This window comes from Oreochromis niloticus, linkage group LG5 (genome assembly GCF_001858045.2).
Source record: "Oreochromis niloticus isolate F11D_XX linkage group LG5, O_niloticus_UMD_NMBU, whole genome shotgun sequence".
NCBI lineage: Eukaryota > Metazoa > Chordata > Actinopteri > Cichliformes > Cichlidae > Oreochromis > Oreochromis niloticus.
In genome coordinates, this window is record NC_031970.2 from 28,215,728 (window position 1) to 28,234,960 (window position 19,233).

Genomic DNA, 19,233 nt, shown 5'->3' on the forward strand with positions numbered 1-19,233 from the left:
TCAGATTTGAGGTGTTACCTCCTTTGCACATGTAACCCTGGTTAACATAGTTGTCAATAAATAAAAGCCTGTTAGTAAAAACAGTCTTAAGAAATATATTACAGGTGATAAATAGTCAATAAATAGAACATAATGGTTAAGAAAATTCATTAAAAACATCAGCAATGATATAATTCATGGTATAAGATTTCATTTGTGTTTAAAAACATGTTAAAAGGTTAAAAAACTTGCTAATTTATGGTGTTTTTATGTTAATTAAGGTAAAATGGCTAAAATATGTGTTCAGACTCTTATTGTGAAAGGGTACGCTGCAGCGTGACTCCTGTGATAGCCACACCCAAGCGGGTTGTTCCTTCTTTTTGAAGCTGGAGAGGGAGAAATGCAGACAGTTCTTGCGGAGCTGCTGCCTAAACGAGTGAAAAAAATATTAAAAAACAAGCCAGAAGTCTACATAAAGCCATTGTTGTACTCTGGAGAATATTTTTTTTTTTTCCGACCTGTCTTTGCCTTGGTGACGTTGTGAACGTAACCGAACGGGACTTGGTGAGTTCAGAAATTGTATTTTATTTCATGCAAGAAATGTTTTGTTGTATTATATTGCCCATTTCATGCAAATGGAGAGTCAAGGTAGCAGATTTATGTTGTTTTATGTTAAAAAACGGTGGATTGGTGCTTAACCGACACACAGGCTGTAGTTCAAAGGCCTTTGACGGTGTTTCAGCGCGCCATATTGGCGTCACCTCATTTACGGCTAAATAAGCTGGAAAAAACGGACTTTTACTGTTATTTAAGGGCTACCCGTGTGTTATTTTCAAATGTTTATGCATATTGCTTTGTTGTTATGGTAGGCCATTAAGGTTTGGATCGGGAAATGCCGAACTAGAATCGGAGTTTGATCCGCTGAGCGAGAAACAAGATGGCGAGCCACCCAGGGACCCATTGAACTGTACCGAGCAGGAAAAAGGAAAACCGCCCCCTGCTGGACGTTGAACTCTTTCACTAAAAAACTGGTAGGATTAATCCATACACCTCTGCAAAAGAACAGTGGACTTTCAACGCACTGGATAATCATTCAGAGACAATTTTCTTTTGTTTGTTTGTTTAAGGGATTTGTTCAGCCTTTTGCTGAATTGTTTTCAGTTTTTACATGTTTTGTAATTTATTTTGGACAACCAATTTTAATGCTGTAATGGTGTTAATGGAAATGTAAATAATTTTGTTGGGTTAAAACAAAATAAGGAATGGTTGAAATTTAAAGGTGAACTTAGACCAAGATTAAATTAAATCTTGGGCTTAAAAGAACTAAACTCGATTTAAACTAACACAGTGTTAATGCAAATAGATCAAAGGATAAACTTGAACTTAGAACTTGAAATGAATAACACAATAACCTAGGTTGAAAATAACATCCTTTTAAAGCCAAATAAAAGGTTTTGAAATAAATAGGATAAATTAACAGAAATTACTGAACTAAAAGGGAAAGAAAATATCTTGTTTTCCTTAAATGTGAATTTGAATGTTTTATGTAACGTGTCTATAACTGTCTATTATCTCTGTCTTTTCCAAAATAATAAGCCGGCAATTTAAACGTATTTTCTGGTCTGTGGTCTTTATCACACACTACACTCATTACTACTCTAGTAGCCGAACCTAACTGGTCCTAGTGTACTGTAACGACTCCAGAAGTGTTACACACAGTATCACCTTAAAGCACTTGTTGCATGCTGCTGAGTTTGCATCTTTTGCTGTGAAGTACAGCCAGACTTTTGATCGCTTCGCCTTGGGCATTTTTAATCTGTAGCTCTGCTCTAAAAGAAGGTATGTACCTGGCCCCGCCTACTATCCTCAGAAACGTAAAATGATTGGCTAGAATTGGCTCAGGAAAAAAAAAGCACCGAAATGTGCGCTGCTTTTCGGTCTGGTTACTACCGTTTATGTCAGAACCGGTGCCATCATGGCACCGGACACCGGTACCCATCCCTACTTATAAAACATTCTTGTGACTTAGGAAAAAAATTCATATACTATAGAAGCTTAATTTATGTCAAATCTTCAATGTTGCTTTTAAAATAGGTTGTGATCACATGTAAAATCTAATATACACCTGCTTAATGGTTCTAGTCAAGCTAATCTTGCCATTGAGAGTGGATTTTTCTCGCCATCGACAGCCCAGTTTCCCAAAAGCATCTCAGGGTTATAACCATATTTGTTCAGCTAATGTTTCCATTGGCGCGTTTCCATCCCAAGATGAGTGTTATGCATGCTGAGATACTTTGGAAAGCAGGTCCAGGTCGAGTGCCAGTGGTACATTTGACATGAATACCAGCATTTGGTTACAGTTGCACTCAGCGACATTGCTCCTGCAGATAATTTTAACATTTGGAGCAGTTCTCTCTATTTTTTTTTTTTGTAGATGCTTTTATGTGTACCACACTTAAGAACCAGTAAATATATGTATGAGCAGAGAGCAAAAGAACCCCAAACATCTCAGCATTCAAATGGGATAAAGACAAAACGAAAGCAATTGGAATGTAAAAAGAAAAAGGCCTTCAACTGTAAAATGTAAAATAGAGCAAGTTTTGACAATAGTAAGGGAGGAATATTACGAGCAGCCTTCCTTGCTTCCCTGGGAGAGTTTCATGGAGTGCTTTCTCACTGTGATAATGAAATGACCTGGCCTGCACTGCTCTACTCTCTCTCAAAAACACATCTGCTAGACGAGGGTGAAAATGAGAAAATCCTACCTCCTCTCCCGAGTTTCGTAAAGCATACTTTCAATATTCTTTTTCACAGAGTGATGGGAGTGTGAGTGACTGTGGACTTTCGTGTCCGTGCGAGTGTTGTGTATTAATGTAGCTCTGTGTGCATGCATTATTGTGTGTGTGTGTGTGTGTGTGTGTGTGCGTGTGTGTGTGTGTGTGTGTGTGTGTGTGTGTGGCTTGTGATGCTGGCCTTGCCTTGAGCAACTTGTAATAACCTGTATTTGAAGTGCATCTGACATAACAAGGTATTATAAAGAAATTCAGCGAAAAGAAATCCCGTAGAGTTGTCATCATAATATTGTTCTTATAACTTCATTTTTGTGCTTTGCACGCAGTGAAATCAATACTGTAAGCAGCAAAACTCAGATCAAGGACTTCAGTTTTGTCCCATTTCAGAGGAGAATCCAATAAGGCAAAGCTTGAGTCCCACACTGCTTGGAGCTAATCTTGTGGGCCTTGCTAGACATTCAAGCCATGCCACACTGATTCAGAAGAATGACTCACCAGTTTGGTAGAGCACAGACTGCATGCAGACCATGTATTCCCTCAGCTTCTAGTTAACAGGGAATCTATGGCAGCACTGAGGCAGAGCACTGTCATTGAGTTACATAATCAACAGAGGAGTGTAGCAAGAATGTGTGTGAGTGTGCGCGCCCCCGTGCATTTGTGTAGCTGCAGTTCTCTTGAGCTGTCGATCATGTGGTACACACCAAGGCCACTCTCAACACAAGTCTGCTGAGGTGGACTTTCAGCAAGAATGGAGCTTAGCATGTGTGTGTGTGATTCACTGGGTTTTTTTTTTAAGGCATATGTAAGGACGAACAGGCGACCACACTTACAAGGCTGAGGAGAGAAAGCGATCTACAAACAGGGTATTAGGCGCGCGTGCTGTGAGATGAGCCAGTTTAGGCACTGCACATGTTGACTCACAAGGCTACATTTACATATCTATTGTGCATACCTACACTTATTTATATCCCTATCCGTGCACGCTTGGATGCATAGGCCTATTTTGTGCTGTTGCATGTTCTGTGTACACGCCAGACTTGTGTGGATAAGCATGTCTAGTCATGTGAGCTTAGCCACTCTTATTTCATGTCTGTGTGTATATATATGTATGCATGTATGGATTTTAGCCTCTTTTGTGTAAATGAGATTTTTCACTGGTATTAGGCTAAAGAGAGCTTCTTCTGCTCAATGCTGCCATCTGGCTTTAGCTAGCACTACCACAGACATCCGAGGGGAGCTATCCGTGCAAGTCAGCGTGTGGGTTTAACAACTGTTTTGGGATCAGTTGTCCAGTGGGCTGGTGCTAACTCACCCTATTATGAGCAGGATGATAAAGCTGACCTTGAAGCAGTTTATGGGCCTGGAGTAATGGAAACCACTGATAGAGAGCCCATGAAACAGCACTCAGCCCTCAGTGACAAAAAGAAAATAATGGTTTAACCACTTAACATTATTTTGAACGGTATCTAAAAATTTATGAGCAGACATTTCGCGTGCTGGTGCTCAAGTGGCAATGACGATTTAAGGGATTCACCAATTCATCCGGGTTCACACAATTTTGCATGTTAAGAGTGAGGAATTATTGTTTTAATAAAATCTAGCCTTTTATATGTTATTACATATAAGAGATTACATATATATCACATACTGTATATTGTTGCCATCGCCATCCCCAAATAGTTTTTTGTAGCTTCTCTAAACTCCAAGTGAAGACTTAAATAAAGACCTGCGTAATTAAATAAACTCTCAGTGGGTCAGTGTTATCATATAACATGCAGGTTAACGCTGACACTTGCATAAAGAACTAGTTGAGGTAGAACACAATTAGATAAGCTTGAGGTCACACCATTTGTATGGGTCATAGTAAAAGTGCTCATATGTATGCAGGCTTCTACCCCCACCCTCCCACCCCCCTCGGGAGCATTGAGCTGACCTTGTCCCATACTCTGATCTATATCTTCTTCTTCCCCTATGTCCTGTTTTCCTAATTCCCTCTCCCCCTACTCTTCTTCCTGATCCCACTTCCCTCTTTCATCACTACATTTATTCCTCCCATCGCCACCCTTTTTTCACTTTTTTCATTTAGTTTTTTTTACTTTTCTCACCCAGTGTGATCTCACCTTTCCTGTGATCAGTTGTTTACCTAACACTTTTTTGATTCACATACGGTCATGTGAAAAGAAAGTTTTCATGGGGATCCATGCAATCGTGTAAAAAAAACAACTAAGTACACCCTGATGAGTAACTGGTAGAGCCACATTTAGCAGCAATAATTTTGAGTAATTGTTTTCTCCATGAATTTATCACTCTCACATCATTGTGGAGACATTTTGGACCTCTCTTAAGGTCCCGCCAGAGCATTTCAATCAGTTTGAGGTCTGGACCATTGCAACACCTTTCTTTTCTTTTTCACCCATTATGTTGGAGGCTGTTGCTGTGTTTGAAATTATTGTCCTGTTGCATGCCCCATTTTCGGCCAATCTTTAGCTGTTGGATAGATGGCCTCAAATTTAACTCTAAAATATTCTGGTATGCAGAGGCATTTGTGGCCGACTCAGTGACTGCAAAGTATTCAAGTCCTGTGTGTTCGGAACAAGGCCACATCATGACCTCTCCACTGCCGTGCTTGACAGTTGCTGTAGTTGGTTTTTGCAAAGCGTTGCACTGTGCATTACCAAACATCTCAACTTTAGTCTTGTCTGTCCAAAGGACATTATTCAAGAAGTCTTGTGGTTTGTTCGGTTGCAGCTTTGCAAACCTTAGCTGTACTGGCATGTCCTTTATAGAAAGAAAAGATTTCTGGTAGCCCATACTTGTTCATTTTAGCATCATGTTTCTGAGGCCTGTAGAGCCTGAAATATAGCTCTTGGTGCATAATCTGACCCTGGTTTGAATTTGCTGAGCCAGCAACTCCAGGGAAGCTTGTGGCATTTTAGAGGTGCTCACACTTTGTCGGTCAATTGATTAGCAGTGTGTGGCTGGGTGTACTTAGTTTTGCACAGGATTGCACAGAGTCCTGTGAAGTCTTGTGAAAACTTTTTTTCACAAGACTGTACTCTCGCTTTTTACTCATTTTTAACTCCCTTTTTTTTCCATTCCCCATTTTCTTTATCCCCTCTCGTCCTTTTTCCATATCAACAGCCAGTCTGATAAATAATGCATCACAGCACATTAAAAACATTAGCAGGGTTCTCTTGGCTGTCAAAGAGAGGGAGGAGACGAGGGAGATGAGGGAATGGGTAACTCAAGTGTTGTGGGGAATGATGTGATTTAATATTAGCAGCTGAAAAGCGCCAGAAAAGGGTGAAGGTCCGAGCATTAATTGTGTTTGCGCCACGTCCTCGTGTCCTCGTGCTCAAAGTTTTTTGCCTTTTGGGGAATCATCTGAAAGCTTGCAGATTCATAAGGGTGATGACTGTATCAGCAAATTCAAAAGAAAAGATTTTAATGACATTTTGCAAAACACTGATTCTGCATCACACAGAACCTTGACCTTTCCCTTCTCCCTTTCATCCTTCACATTCCCCATCTTCTCCTCTCCTCTCCTTTTCTTCTCCTGTCTTCTCCTCTCTTCTCCTTTCGTCTCCCCCTTCCCTTCTATTCCTCCTGGCAGCATGGCGATTGGCATTATTAAAAATTGATTGGTGGCGAGCGTTTAGCAGGGTGGCGAGGCGGAGAGGAAAATTTTGACAGGCAGGAGTGAAATGAAAGGAGGGCCTCGGCGGACACAGTGTGGAAAGGTCTCAGTGGGGGACAGCATGTGTGTGTGTGTGTGTGTGTGTGTGTGTGTGTGTGTGCGTGCGCGCGCGTGTACTGGTGTGTGAGGCTAAAAGAAGACTGCGCAAGAACAATTTGCAGTGAGGCTTAGGAGTCTGAAAACCCAGTAAGATACAGTCTCACTGTACAATATGTACTGTATGTTTTGGCTGCGCTGTACGTGCATATGTATCCACATAAAGACACAAAGCCCACATTGATAATATTGTGGTGGCACATCAAGCCTCTAGAGACAGACACATTTGCAGTAGCTCTGCTGACCCGGTGTTACCTTTCCTCTATCATCCCCTCTTTCTATCTTTCCCTTCATCCCTCTGCTTATCCCCCTTTCCAACCCTTCTCTCTCCTTTCATCTCAGATCAAATAATATTTCCAACCCATATTCCCAACCAGCTATTCCCCCAATGGCTGTAAGTGCTGCAGCTTTGGAGATTTTCAATACATTTTACCCTCAATTTTGGCTGAGTGATTCTAAAAAAGTTTTTTTAGGAGGGGGGGAAGGTCGGGGGTGGGGGGTAAAAGCATGTGCCATTACATGATGCTAACTGGGTTCTTTGTCTCCTGCTTTCTTCTTTCTATGTCACAGATGAACAGACCGATCCAGGTGAAGCCAGCAGACAGTGAGAGTCGAGGAGGTACTGTACGCCCCTCTTTGTTGCCTATTTTCCCTCTCTTCCCTCCACTTCCATTCTTTGTTCTAGCCCTTCAAGCATGTTGCCTGCGCGTATCAGCCTCACCATTATCTGTCCTTTTAAACGATGCCCCGTACCTCGACGCGGGCTGACAGCGCGGCCCAGCCAGACCCTCCAGTTTTCAGAACACATTATGTAAACGGCGCTCTTCCTGGCCAGTGTAGCCTCTAGCTCCTTTCCTTGAGTCTCATCATATGCACTGATGCATGTACAAACGCGTATGCATACACGGAGATACGCATGACCTGTCATTTTCGAGGGAGAAACAGGTTACTTTGTTTGTCAAACACCAAGGCAAACAAAGCAAACCCAATTTGACTAATGTCACAAGCTCGTGTCAGCCAAATGAACTGAAAATTTAAATGACAGGTCTGTGTGAATGAAAGTGAATTCCGGTCTGGTATTTTGTGTGCAGCGCGCCATATTGACAGCTAAGGCTGCTTAAAGCGAATTTTCTATGTCTAGACAAGTAGTGACCTGCTCCTGACATCAATCAATGGACTGTACAAGACAAGATTGATGCAGTCTGACCAATTTTGGCTGAAGTCTTTCAGAGTTTTCAGTTTTTAATATAACAGGCACCAGAGTGATTCTCCAGCCACAAGAAAGATGGAAAGGGTGAGGGGAGGGGGGGAAAGGAGAAGAAATGGAGCATGCAAGGAGTTAGTTGATAAGGTTGATAAGCAGTGGATGTCTACGGACTGAGAGAGAGGTGTTAGTTTGTAGAAAAAACTAAATAAATAAATAAAACCGCAAGGAAACTGCAACTTCCTCTTCTATTTAGTTTGTTGGTTCTCTGAGAATGATTGATGGAAAGGGGGAGAAAAGAGGCAACACTGAGAATGAGGAAAGTGAAGGCAAGGCAAGGCATCCATACTTCTCTGCTTCTTATCTAGTTCCCTACACTGCTGGTTTTCCAGGAAATTTCTTTACTTCTTGATCCCGCATTTTCACACAGGAAAGCAAAGCAATATAATATAGTGCCAGGGTGTTAAATTGTACTGGTGGAGGAATAATTCATCTTTCAGTTGCACTTTCTGTCACAGCTCAGCAACGATGTGGTAATAATGGGGTAAAGGGGAAGGAATACGAAGGTAATAATATGGAGATAGCAAGTTATTACCACTTAAATACCAAATCTATATCCAGTATCCAGTAAGTATCATCTTTTATCAACAGTGGTTTTAGCTGAGTATGTTTGTGTAATGGGGTAATAAGGGGTCAGAAACTGGTGATAATAATAAAGAAATAAATGTATGCCAAAAAACAATTATATTGATAACATAATTGTAACCTGTTATCAGTAAAATCTTAACATTTGTGCATTTGAATTTTTATATACTGGTTTTAAAGTGTACTGGTCGTACCTTCTAGCCCCTTATGACCCAGTTACATACATTTCAGTGTAATATTACTCAGCTAAAACCAGTGTTGATACAAAATGTTACAGCACTTTTCTTTTCTTACTTTGGCATTTACCTGATAATAACTTCCTACTTCCTTATTATTACCTTCTTGTTGTCACCTCATAACCCCAGTGTTATCACATTTTTATTGAGCTGCAATAGAAGGTTCTACCCATATTTCCTTAAAATCACACATACTTAAGTAAGTGAACATAAATATTAAGTAAAGTGTAATCTAAGTATCAGACATAAAAAATAGTGATTTAATGCACTGTAAGTGTTTTGCTTTTGTTTCTGGATGAGGTAGAGAAGGTGGGGATGGGAGGTGCTGCCACAGGATGAGAGGCAGGGTATAACCTGGACAGATTGCTGTCGCAGGGCTAACACAGTGAGACACCTACAGGCAATTTAGGAATCACCAATTAACCCAAGTACCAGCCAGTGCACCCAGAAAGAACCCACACGGAGAGAACATGCAAGCTTCACACAAAAATCTCGGTCAGATTTCTACATACTTGGTGTGAGGCAGCAGTGCGCCACCGTACTTACTATTATTTTTACCTTTTCAGGGTAAAATAGTAGCAAATACTTCACAGCTAAAAAACTGGCATGGATCACCAACTAGGCGCTTCTTATTGTAACAGTGCCAGAAGCCAACAGGTTTCGAGCCACTGATTTAATGCTCTGGATTTTAAAAGCTTGTCATAAGTTTAAATGCAAGATTGAAACTTGAAGACTATGGCTTTCTAATAAAATAAAAATAGATGCACTGGAGTAAGAAGTACAATATTTCATCTTTAAATTTAACAATAAGATAGCAAAAAATGAAGAATATTCAAGTAAATGAGATTCAAGTACAGCACTTGATTCAATAAGCATGTTGCTTTCCACCACTGTTAACAAATAAGGAGAAGCTACTTTCAGTCATAAGTTCTCTGATCGAGCTTCGTGAGAACGCGAATGTGCCACACAGTCAGATCTGACATTAAGAGACCTTTAACCTGCCAGCTTCCAAGTACAAAGACCGCCTGATGACCAGTTCCACTAATGTGCCTTGATCTTGAAATGAAGCAGCTATTTGTCCAACAAATTCACAGCTAGCAAGTGAGTGTCCTATATCCTGCTCTGTGCTTGCTCTTGTCAGACATCTCCCTCACCAAACCAAACAGTATTTCCAGGACTGAGTCTGCAGATAACGCAAGCCATCTGCTACAGCGCTCTACGTGTGTGAGAAAGGATAACTGGGGACAGTGTCCCGACCTGATTACCCTGACATTTTCCAGAGTTCATGTGTGAAAACTGATTTAGTGAAGATGGGTCTGCGCAAGTGATAAAAAAAAAAGGAATACTGTTAAGTGTGGCAAAAATCAATAATGAAATTGGAAACTAATACTTTTTATGTATCCTGGTACAACTCGAGCCAACTAAATATTACTGTAGTGGGAGATCGGGGAGAGCCACTGTCATGTACTGTCTGTGTGCGTGAGAGAGAGAGAGGGCTTTACATCGTTATTGAGACTCTGGTGTATATTGATTTGCTCTCTTGCTGAATATGAGTGTGTGTGCGTGTGTGTGTAAGTCCTTTCACAAAGAAAGATGTAATGTTTATTGGTGGCTTCCCTGGAGAATTGTTGGCCACCATTGAGGTGTGTACTATGAATGTGTATGTGTCTGAGAAGATGTGAGGAGGAGGAGGGTGTGGGGGTGCAAACATTTCAAGATTTGCGAGTGCGTGCCTGTGCATATGTGTGTCCACCTCTGATATGCGCTACACTCTTGTAAACACTCACCATCCCACCCTGCCCCCTCCCCCGGTGCAAGGCCAGAGCGCAGATTAGTCTTGTTGACTTGGCAAGGACACCCTGTCAGGCACAAGCAGCGGGGAACGGACCCTCAACACGCATGCACGCACACACGGGCGCTCGCGGATACCCACACCTAGACACACATTAATTTGCAGAGCACATTCAGAGCCTCAATTGCACTGAGGCTCATTAGTTTCCGAACGTTTACATCCCTTTTTTCCACAATGCGATGCGGGAACAGATGACAGCCGTGCACATCGACACATCTGCTGCTTTCGCTCCCAGCACACTTTCGCTGTCAGCTTCACAATTCTCCTCGACCACTCATTGAGTGACTCGACTAACGCAGTCATGTGCTGACACTAATGAACTGATGCCGGACCTTGGTCTGTCCATATTTTATTAGAGACCCTGAATGACCGATTTGTATCCAATTATAACATTCTACAATGTATTTGACAGCCTGTAAGTTTATATCTGAAAAAATTTGCAGTGAAAAAGAAAGAAATTAGGTTTTAATTATGAGTTACTTCACTAAAAAAAAAAAGAGTGCTGGCCCTCATTAACATGACACAATAATTTTGAGTAAAATGCAACTGAAATATATAAAATCAAATGTTTTTTAACTCAAATAACTAATCATTAAAAAACATAGTTTAGTATAAACTCAATGTATACCAATCAAGTAAATTTAATTTGACCAGTTGCATTAAATTTAATGTTTTGTACCAAAATTACGTGGAAGATTTACATGTAATCAAGTTACTTCACATCAGCATTTTGGGCATAAATATGGTGGAGGCTTTTTGCCAAAGAAGAGGCCAGCAGTTAATATATGCAAATGGGTTATTGCTACGTGCTCATAAATGAGAATTAGACCCATAAATGCATTAGCTGTTGGCCGTGAGAAATGATAAAGTATTTTTCCTGATGCTTTACCTGCTGTAACCTTATACAGAAAGTAGGTATGCTGTTTCGAAGGTCTTAGCGAAGCTTTTCTTTAGCCATGGGAAAAATATGCGCATAGCCTCCCACATTCATATAGCTGTCTCCTGGATTCAGCATAATCTTTGACTTATGCATATTACTTCCTACTTCTGTATAATAATAATGGCAATACATATGTTGTTCTTTGGGGGGGGGGGAAGGGGGAAAAAGTTCACTGGCAAGACTAGGGAACTGACCTTAGTTAAATTTTAATCATGTTCTGACCTGAGGAAAGGCACACCCACACAGCTGCCTTCTCTCATATCTGACACCTGTGACAGGCGCAGTTCCTTGCCTATAGGTTGTAATTTTAAATGACTGATTCAATGGGAAAAAAAATGTCAGACTGATGTGACAAGCAAGACCCATGCATTGTCACACTGTCATTGTGAGTTTCTATCTTGTCGTGCTATTTCACATCTGACAAAAACATCTGATGAAACAGCTACTAGGATGCTGCATACAGGATGTTGTCTCACTACACATTACGCATTCACATTTATTTACACAAAACATTTAGTACAAGATGATTATCACTTGGTGGCTTATTTTCTGTAGTATCTACACAACTAACATTCAACATGGATGACATTAGATTTTTCAGATAATTCATATTCTGGTTTTAAAACTACGACATGTTGTGGAATCCTCGGGAGGACCGAGGGACTTGGTGAAATTTCCTTCCACAATGGAACTGAAGAGTATGACTCCTGGTGGATGGGGTGCAGGAGGCTTTCACAAATAAATGAACAAAAAATGAAAACCATTTAATTTGCCACAAATACCTCGCTCTAGAAGAGGCCACTGTTGCTTCACAGTAGAAAGCAGTGACTGCTCAGAATCCTGAGTGGTGCTTCGTATTGCTTTCTTTTATCTCCATGTCATATGGATGTCTCAGCAGCACTGGTTTGCCTTTGTGAGACATTGCTACAGCATAGAAATCATTCAAAAACCAACCAAGGTTATTATGAATTTAGTTTTATTTAGCGTTTAGCTAAAACTGTGTGTGACTCAAACAGAAACAAAAATAAAACGAGACTAGTTGAAATGATTTTCTGAGCTTGCGTCGGACCATCTTTACTACCGAAACTAAGCATTTATGCATGAAAACATCTATGCTTTTATTTTCCAATTCTTGCCTCTGACAAATACCGTCCGTATGAAAATAATTAACAAAGACTGCAACTAATGAACACTAAACTAAAGCAAAGCCACTCTGGAAACCAAGTGAAACTAAACCGAATTGAAAACAAAAACAAGTAATGAGAAAACACAAAACCATAAAAGCTCTGCAACCAGCATCCGTGATGATCTGCTGTACGCCCGTTGCTCGTTACAAGTCCCCATCATCTCTTAATACCGGTGGCCTGGGCAGTGTGAGAGGAAGCATAAGCTGGACTAGCTGGCCAGCTCGCTTGGTAACTCCTGTTAATCTTCTCTCAACAGTCACTCTGCCAGAGTTATGTTTACAGTTTCATTCCCTGACTGTTTTTCCTGCTGAATGAAATAAAAAAAAAACACCAAATCTCTGGGCAGCTCTACTTCTTCTCATGCTTGAGTGAGGGAATTGCTGCTACACTGACTCACTATCCCTTCTTGAGGTACAAAGTGGCATTATATGAAGGTAACTTTTGTCAAATAGCTCATCATTGCAACATAAGGGATGTTGAAGATGAAGCTGCCAGGCAGGAGGTAAAGAGGAAGACCTCAGATGACGTTCATAGATATGGTGAAGGAGGACATGAAGAGGGTTGGTGTGGCACAGGAGGATGCTAGGGATAGGGTGAGATGGAGGCAGAGGAACTGCTGTGGTGGCCCCTAAAGGGAACAGCCAAAAGAAGTAGAAGAAGATCTCTCTACAAAGACCTTTTACATAATATCATAGCTATTAATACTCCATATTCTGTTTAGTGTTATTTGCACTACCTGTTTTTGTCAAGGTAGTACAAAGCAAGACGAAACAGATGAAGTCCAGAAATTTTAAAAATGATACCGAGCAGAAAATAGCTTAGTTTCTCAGTATAAATGTAGGGAAAATATTACCTAGCAACAGCATTCATAAAACTTGGAGAACATCTTTCCTTGGCATCTTTTATGACCTGGCTCATAAGCTACAACATAAAACGGAGATTGACTCCACACTGCTTTTTTTTTTTTTTTTCGAAACATGGGCTTTATTTTAATATACTAAATATTTTCACCTAAAAACGACACCAACACCCAGGAGAGAGCATGACAACATCTGGCGTCCCAGCTACACCGTGTCAGGTATAGACAATTAGCAATTAAACCCAGGGCAACAGCCACAAACTCTCGCACTACCGCTGCAAAAGGAGTTGAGGTTGCAGAGGGGCGTGACACGTGAAACCAGCAGCATAGCCATTTTATACAGTGGCAAACATTTACCACAGACACAGCATGTGTCAAGCAAGCTGCACTGAATGCGATGAGAGAGAGCACTGTTGTTAGCATCAGACATACTGTGCCATGGGTGATGGTAGTCATATTCCCAAAGGACAGAGACTCAACAGAAAAGGGCTTCCTTGCCTTGATTATGGTGCCCTGCAAATATGCAATGGGCAGCTGGTTAAACAGTGTTAATACATTTTAAAGTGAATATGCAGAAACAGCTGTGCACCTCAAATAGATTGCATACTAAATAATAACATAATACACCAACCAGCTAGTCCATTTAAAATGCACATTACAGACTTTCAGCTCAGGAACAGCATTGAATTAGAAATACACTAGGACTGCAGTATTAGATTACATTACATAATTATTTTTTCTAGCATTATGAACTTTTTGTGAACTGTTATTCTACTATAACTTTCTCTTTTTGGCATATAGCTTCAACTCAGTTGTTTTTAACCCAAATAAAGGTGTATTTCTAATGAAAATTAATCAAACAGATTTTCAAGTTTGAAAATTGTTGCAATCGACTGTATCACAAAACTTCTGATATTTGACATGGTGCTTGTGTATCTAAGGCTGAGCAAAAATGCCTCTGTCTAAGCGACACAGCATGTCTCCTTGTAGAATACCAAAAAGCATCTCCTGATCTCCTGATCTCCTGATCGTGACCTATTCCTTTTTCCTTTTAGAAGACAGAAAGCTTTTTGTGGGCATGCTCAACAAGCAACAGTCAGAAGATGATGTGCGGCGCCTTTTCGAGTCCTTCGGCAGCATCGAGGAATGCACCATCCTCAGAGGTCCCGACGGAAACAGCAAAGGTGAGTTTATAGCTGTTTATGACTTTGAGCCGGCAGACTTTTTTCACAGGCTACTGCACAGAAATGATTTGGCCTTTCAAAGTTGGTGACTTTGCAAAGTTCTTCTTAAAACACTCCGCGCTGAGTGATGTCAAAGCGGGCTATTTCACAATCATCAGAGGAGTCGTTACATAAGAATACCGGAGATTCAGTAAATTTCAACAGTAAATGCCATTTGAAAGCTTTCGCCCAGAGGGACGAGAGATACAAACCACCAGCTCTTTACAGATGAACCCCATTAACCTCATGAGTTAACCTACAAGGCTCTGATAAAGAAAAAAAAAATAAGTCACCCTCCTTATTAAACATCGGGCTTCATGTCATGCCAGAAAAATGCCCTTTTTAAATGTTGTCAGAGTGCTACACAAGTTCACCGCATGAAGTTCATCAGTGGGCTTAGCAGCTAATCAATGAGACTCGATGATAACTAAGCCTGATGATTACAGTGGGCTTGATCATTCTGATTCCTCCGTGAAGCTCCATTAACAAGGCTTCATCAGCCAGCTTACTCAGCTAAGTGGGCTTTAGCTCAATAATTACTGAGAACTTGATCACTCAAATTTATCAACGGCGCTTGTCAATAGTAAGCGACACCAAAACGCTGTAGCATTTTGAGCGCTATCTGAGGATCCTCGAAGTCGTTAATGACGCCAGATTGGCACATTTAGTCTGCTGAGCTTCGATCAACATTGATGTAGCAATCCGCAGCAAAGGAGGCTTTCTTCACTAAATATTTGTTACTGTAGAAAATTTATCCCAGGTGGAAAAAAAAGGAGGGGGGACTGTCTGCTTGTTGCATTGTTACTATAAATGCTTTGTTGTGATACTGTATGATATACTTCTCAGGAAACTTTTTTTTTTTCCTTTGTTCTCACGATCTCATTATCCCCTTACTCAGGTTCTCCTCTCTCTCTCGTTCTCTTTAAGGCTGTGCGTTTGTAAAATACTCCTCTCATGCTGAAGCTCAGGCAGCCATCAGTGCACTACACGGGAGCCAGACAATGCCTGTGAGTAACTGCGTGCGTGCATGTAGGTGTGTGAGAGAGGTGAGTCACACAGAGGGATGACTCAAATAGTGCTTATATTCCTTATAAATTTAACTCAGGCTGGAGTTTATCAGTCCCAGTGAGGAAATTTGTCCTTAGGGCTATTCCATCTTTCCATCTCAGTCGAGCCATTTTTTACACTTTTTTTTCCAGGTGAAAGATGAATCTATGAATCTATGTCATGAGATTTCTCAAATATTAGACTTATGGAGGAAATATTTTTCAAGTTACAGCCTCCTCTAAAGAAGAGGTGATCATATGCACAATATTTGCTTAAGTTATAGTCAATGGATTAGGACTACTGGGTAATGTTGTATACCTATTATTTTGGTAGGCACAGTTGTTATTTTTGTTTTTTGCAGCAGTTTTTATCTGTCATCCTGCTCTGCTGTTTAAAAAGAAATAGGTGGTAAAAACTGCTCCAACATTCACATATTTTAAAAAAAGTCCAGCCCGGGACAGATGTAGCTAAATTTTTCACTAAATCAACGAAGGCAGCACGTTTAAATAATTCTCAATTACTTTGAACTTTGAAGAAACTGCTGATCTGCTGGGATTTTCCAGCACAATCATCTCTAGAGTTTAAAGAGAATGGTCTGGAAAATAGGGGAAATATCCAGTACTGATGTCAGAGGTCAGGGGAAAATGGCCAGAGTGCTACGAGCTGAAAAGGCAACAGTAACTCAAATAAGAGAGCATCTCTGAATGCAGAACATGTTGAACCGCAAAGCAGATGGATCTACAGCAGCAGCAGAAGACCACACCAGGTGCCACTCCTGTCAGCTAAGAATAGAAAACTGAGGCTATAAATCACACAGGCTCAATTTCTCGGCACGCTTTGGGTCCCTTAGTACAAACTGAGCATTGTTTAAATGCCAGAGCCCTCTTGAGTATTACTGACCGTATCCATCCCCTGATGTCGACAGTGTACACATCCTCTGGTCAGTACGCTACCTAGAACCTCCAGTGCAAGCAAAATAAACAAACTAAGGCATGTAGCCCTCAAATAAACCATTTGGATCTTATTAGCATCTGAAATCTTAAACATTCTTCATGGATACGGTGTATTTATATGGGTAATTTGCATATGTGGTGTTTCGTACACTAGGAAGATATTTTACATTGCAGCTTACTGTGCATTACATCAGCTACAATAGTACCTACAACCTGCAATGGGCTGGCAGTAAAAGTTTGAAGAGTGGCTCATTAAAGGAGTCCAACAGGCATTTCCGAATTTATCTGAAGCACCAATTACATTTTCACATTGTTCATATTTTATTCATTGTACCTGTTATATCTCTATAGCTTACAGTGCAATGAGAGTGAGCTCACATTGCCTACCACTGATGAAAATGTTTGTTGGATGGGACAGTCAAAACTAAGAGCTATGAAAAAGAATTTGTTTACATGAGCCAAATTCAGAGTGCATAGCGATGTGTTCACTAGTACATGTAGATGTATGTATTCAGTACTGGTAATATTTCTTTACAGGTTTCAGGGGAAAATAGTCAAGATCTGTGTTGATGTTTTGCTTTTTTGTTGTTTTGTGTTTGTTGCTGTATCTGACAAAAATCCCATAGAATACTCCCAAATCTGGCAGATTCCACACAAAGTATCCAGCTGTTCCCACAAGCACAATGGTGGAGATAGAGTATTACTAAGCAGCTTTGTGAAACCACTCAACTTGTGATTTATGATTTAGGCAAAAAAGTAAAATTTTGCCTTTCCTTAAAAGTGGCACTTTTTTCATAAATATTTAAATTGCTCTAATAATTGGAATATATTCATAATGGAAGCCTTGCACCAGGAAATTATGAAAATTTAAAAAAATTACATGAGAATGTAAGGTTGACTTAACATGGATTGTCCCTTTTAGATATAACCCATCAGGACTTTTTGGGGAAAATGGGCACCAGTTAAAGCTCTGGGGGCCATTGCCTTGGCCGGAGATTTAAAACAGTATGTGTGTATGTGTGCTTATGCAAGCTTATGTCAGACGTCTATCGAACCACATTAACATGTACTTCCTGGTGTGTGTGTGTGTGTGTGTGTGTGTGGGTGGATGGGTGGGTGCGCAGGGTGCCTCATCCAGTCTGGTGGTAAAGTTCGCCGACACGGATAAGGAGCGCACCATACGCCGCATGCAGCAGATGGCTGGTCAGATGGGCATCTTCAACCCTATGGCCCTGCAGTTTGGAGCCTATGGAGCCTACGCTCAGGCAAGACGCCCCACAGAACTCCTTTTTTTTATCCACAGTTATTTATTCAGTGAGCCGCAGCGATTAAACAGAGCGCTCGAGCTTAGCTCAAATTTAAATTTGAAAAGGCAAAAGAAGAAGCAGTAGTCATCAAGTCAAATGTTAATTTTTTTTAAAAAACATAATTAAAGGATAGACGTTCTATAAAGTTTAATACATGGTTTTCACCTCTTAATATGCTGTTTCCCATCTCTATAGCAGCATTTCTGCTATAGCTCTACTTCATATGGTTTTTTCTGTCTTGTTTGCTTTGCTTAACTCAGACTCACAGGTCTTTACTTTTATTACTTTCTGCTCTGCTTATAATCCCTTCTTCTTCACCACCTGAAGGTGCAGCAGCAAGCAGCACTGATGGCATCTGTAGGCCAAGGAGGCTACCTCAGTCCAATGGCAGCCTTTGCTGCTGCCCAGATGCAGCACATGGCCACCATCAATGGCCTCCCCGGAGCACCGCTGACTCCCACGTCAGGTAACTGGTTTAAGGTCAATTGTTAAAGTACCTATCAGAGTTTTTTCAGAAAGTGCATCTACCACAGTGCATGCATTGTGGATTATATCTCTATACATAACTATACATGAGCACAAGGTAGCATTAATGTTCCCGAGGGGAGCTGACAGCAGACAATCTGGTGTCACTGGAAGCCAAGAACCTAAATCTGAAATCCTAAACCTTCCATCTGTGCACATGAGACTTTGACTTTACAGGTCATAAAGGTCATCTTAAGGTTAAGTACGTACAACATAAAATAAATCAATAAAATTGAATAACCATATCCATCAAAGAAATACATCAGGTTGATTCTTTAGTTTAAACATCTGCTTTGATGTTTGTAAGACAAAAAACATTCTTGTCAAATGTTGGTTGGAAATAAAAGACCTGAGTATATTTAGAATATATTACAGTGTATTACTAAACATATATTTGGAAATTATTATCAATGTATATAGGAGAAATGAAAAAGGGTGAGGAAAAAATGTATAGTTGTCAGTTTAGTGTTTGGCTGTTTACAAAAAATACAAAACCCTCTCTGGGGAAAGAAGAAAAAACCAAGGTTGCCCTTTTGCCATCCTCTAGTTAGGACGGTGACCACTGAGGACTGCTTCCTCGTGTTACTTCATAAATTGGCACTGAGGTTTTTCAGTTAGTAAAGATTTCCTGACTGAAGTGTTACAAGTGTTAACATGGCCCTACAACATAATATATATGCACTGCATGAGA

At 40.5% G+C, this 19,233-nt stretch overlaps 1 protein-coding gene and 1 long non-coding RNA gene across 12 annotated transcripts in view; both read left to right on the forward strand.

Moving 5' to 3' along the window:
- Positions 1-19,233, forward strand: part of celf4 (CUGBP, Elav-like family member 4) — a 95,664-nt gene that overhangs the window by 62,722 nt on the left and 13,709 nt on the right. For 8 of the 11 annotated variants that reach the window (XM_025907407.1, XM_019355084.2, XM_019355082.2 and 5 more), the window contains exons 3-7: positions 7,135-7,183; positions 14,543-14,671; positions 15,638-15,717; positions 17,835-17,975; positions 18,345-18,483. In XM_025907407.1, coding sequence (XP_025763192.1) covers positions 7,135-7,183; positions 14,543-14,671; positions 15,638-15,717; positions 17,835-17,975; positions 18,345-18,483 — 538 coding nt within the window. The remainder of the gene's footprint in view (positions 1-7,134; positions 7,184-14,542; positions 14,672-15,637; positions 15,718-17,834; positions 17,976-18,344; positions 18,484-19,233) is intronic. The other 3 variants (XM_025907408.1, XM_019355083.2, XM_005469248.4) reach the window with 1 other exon arrangement.
- LOC112846953 (uncharacterized) lies at positions 12-1,592 on the forward strand. Its single transcript, XR_003220180.1, has 2 exons — positions 12-543; positions 849-1,592. It is a non-coding gene; the product is annotated as an uncharacterized LOC112846953 (long non-coding RNA).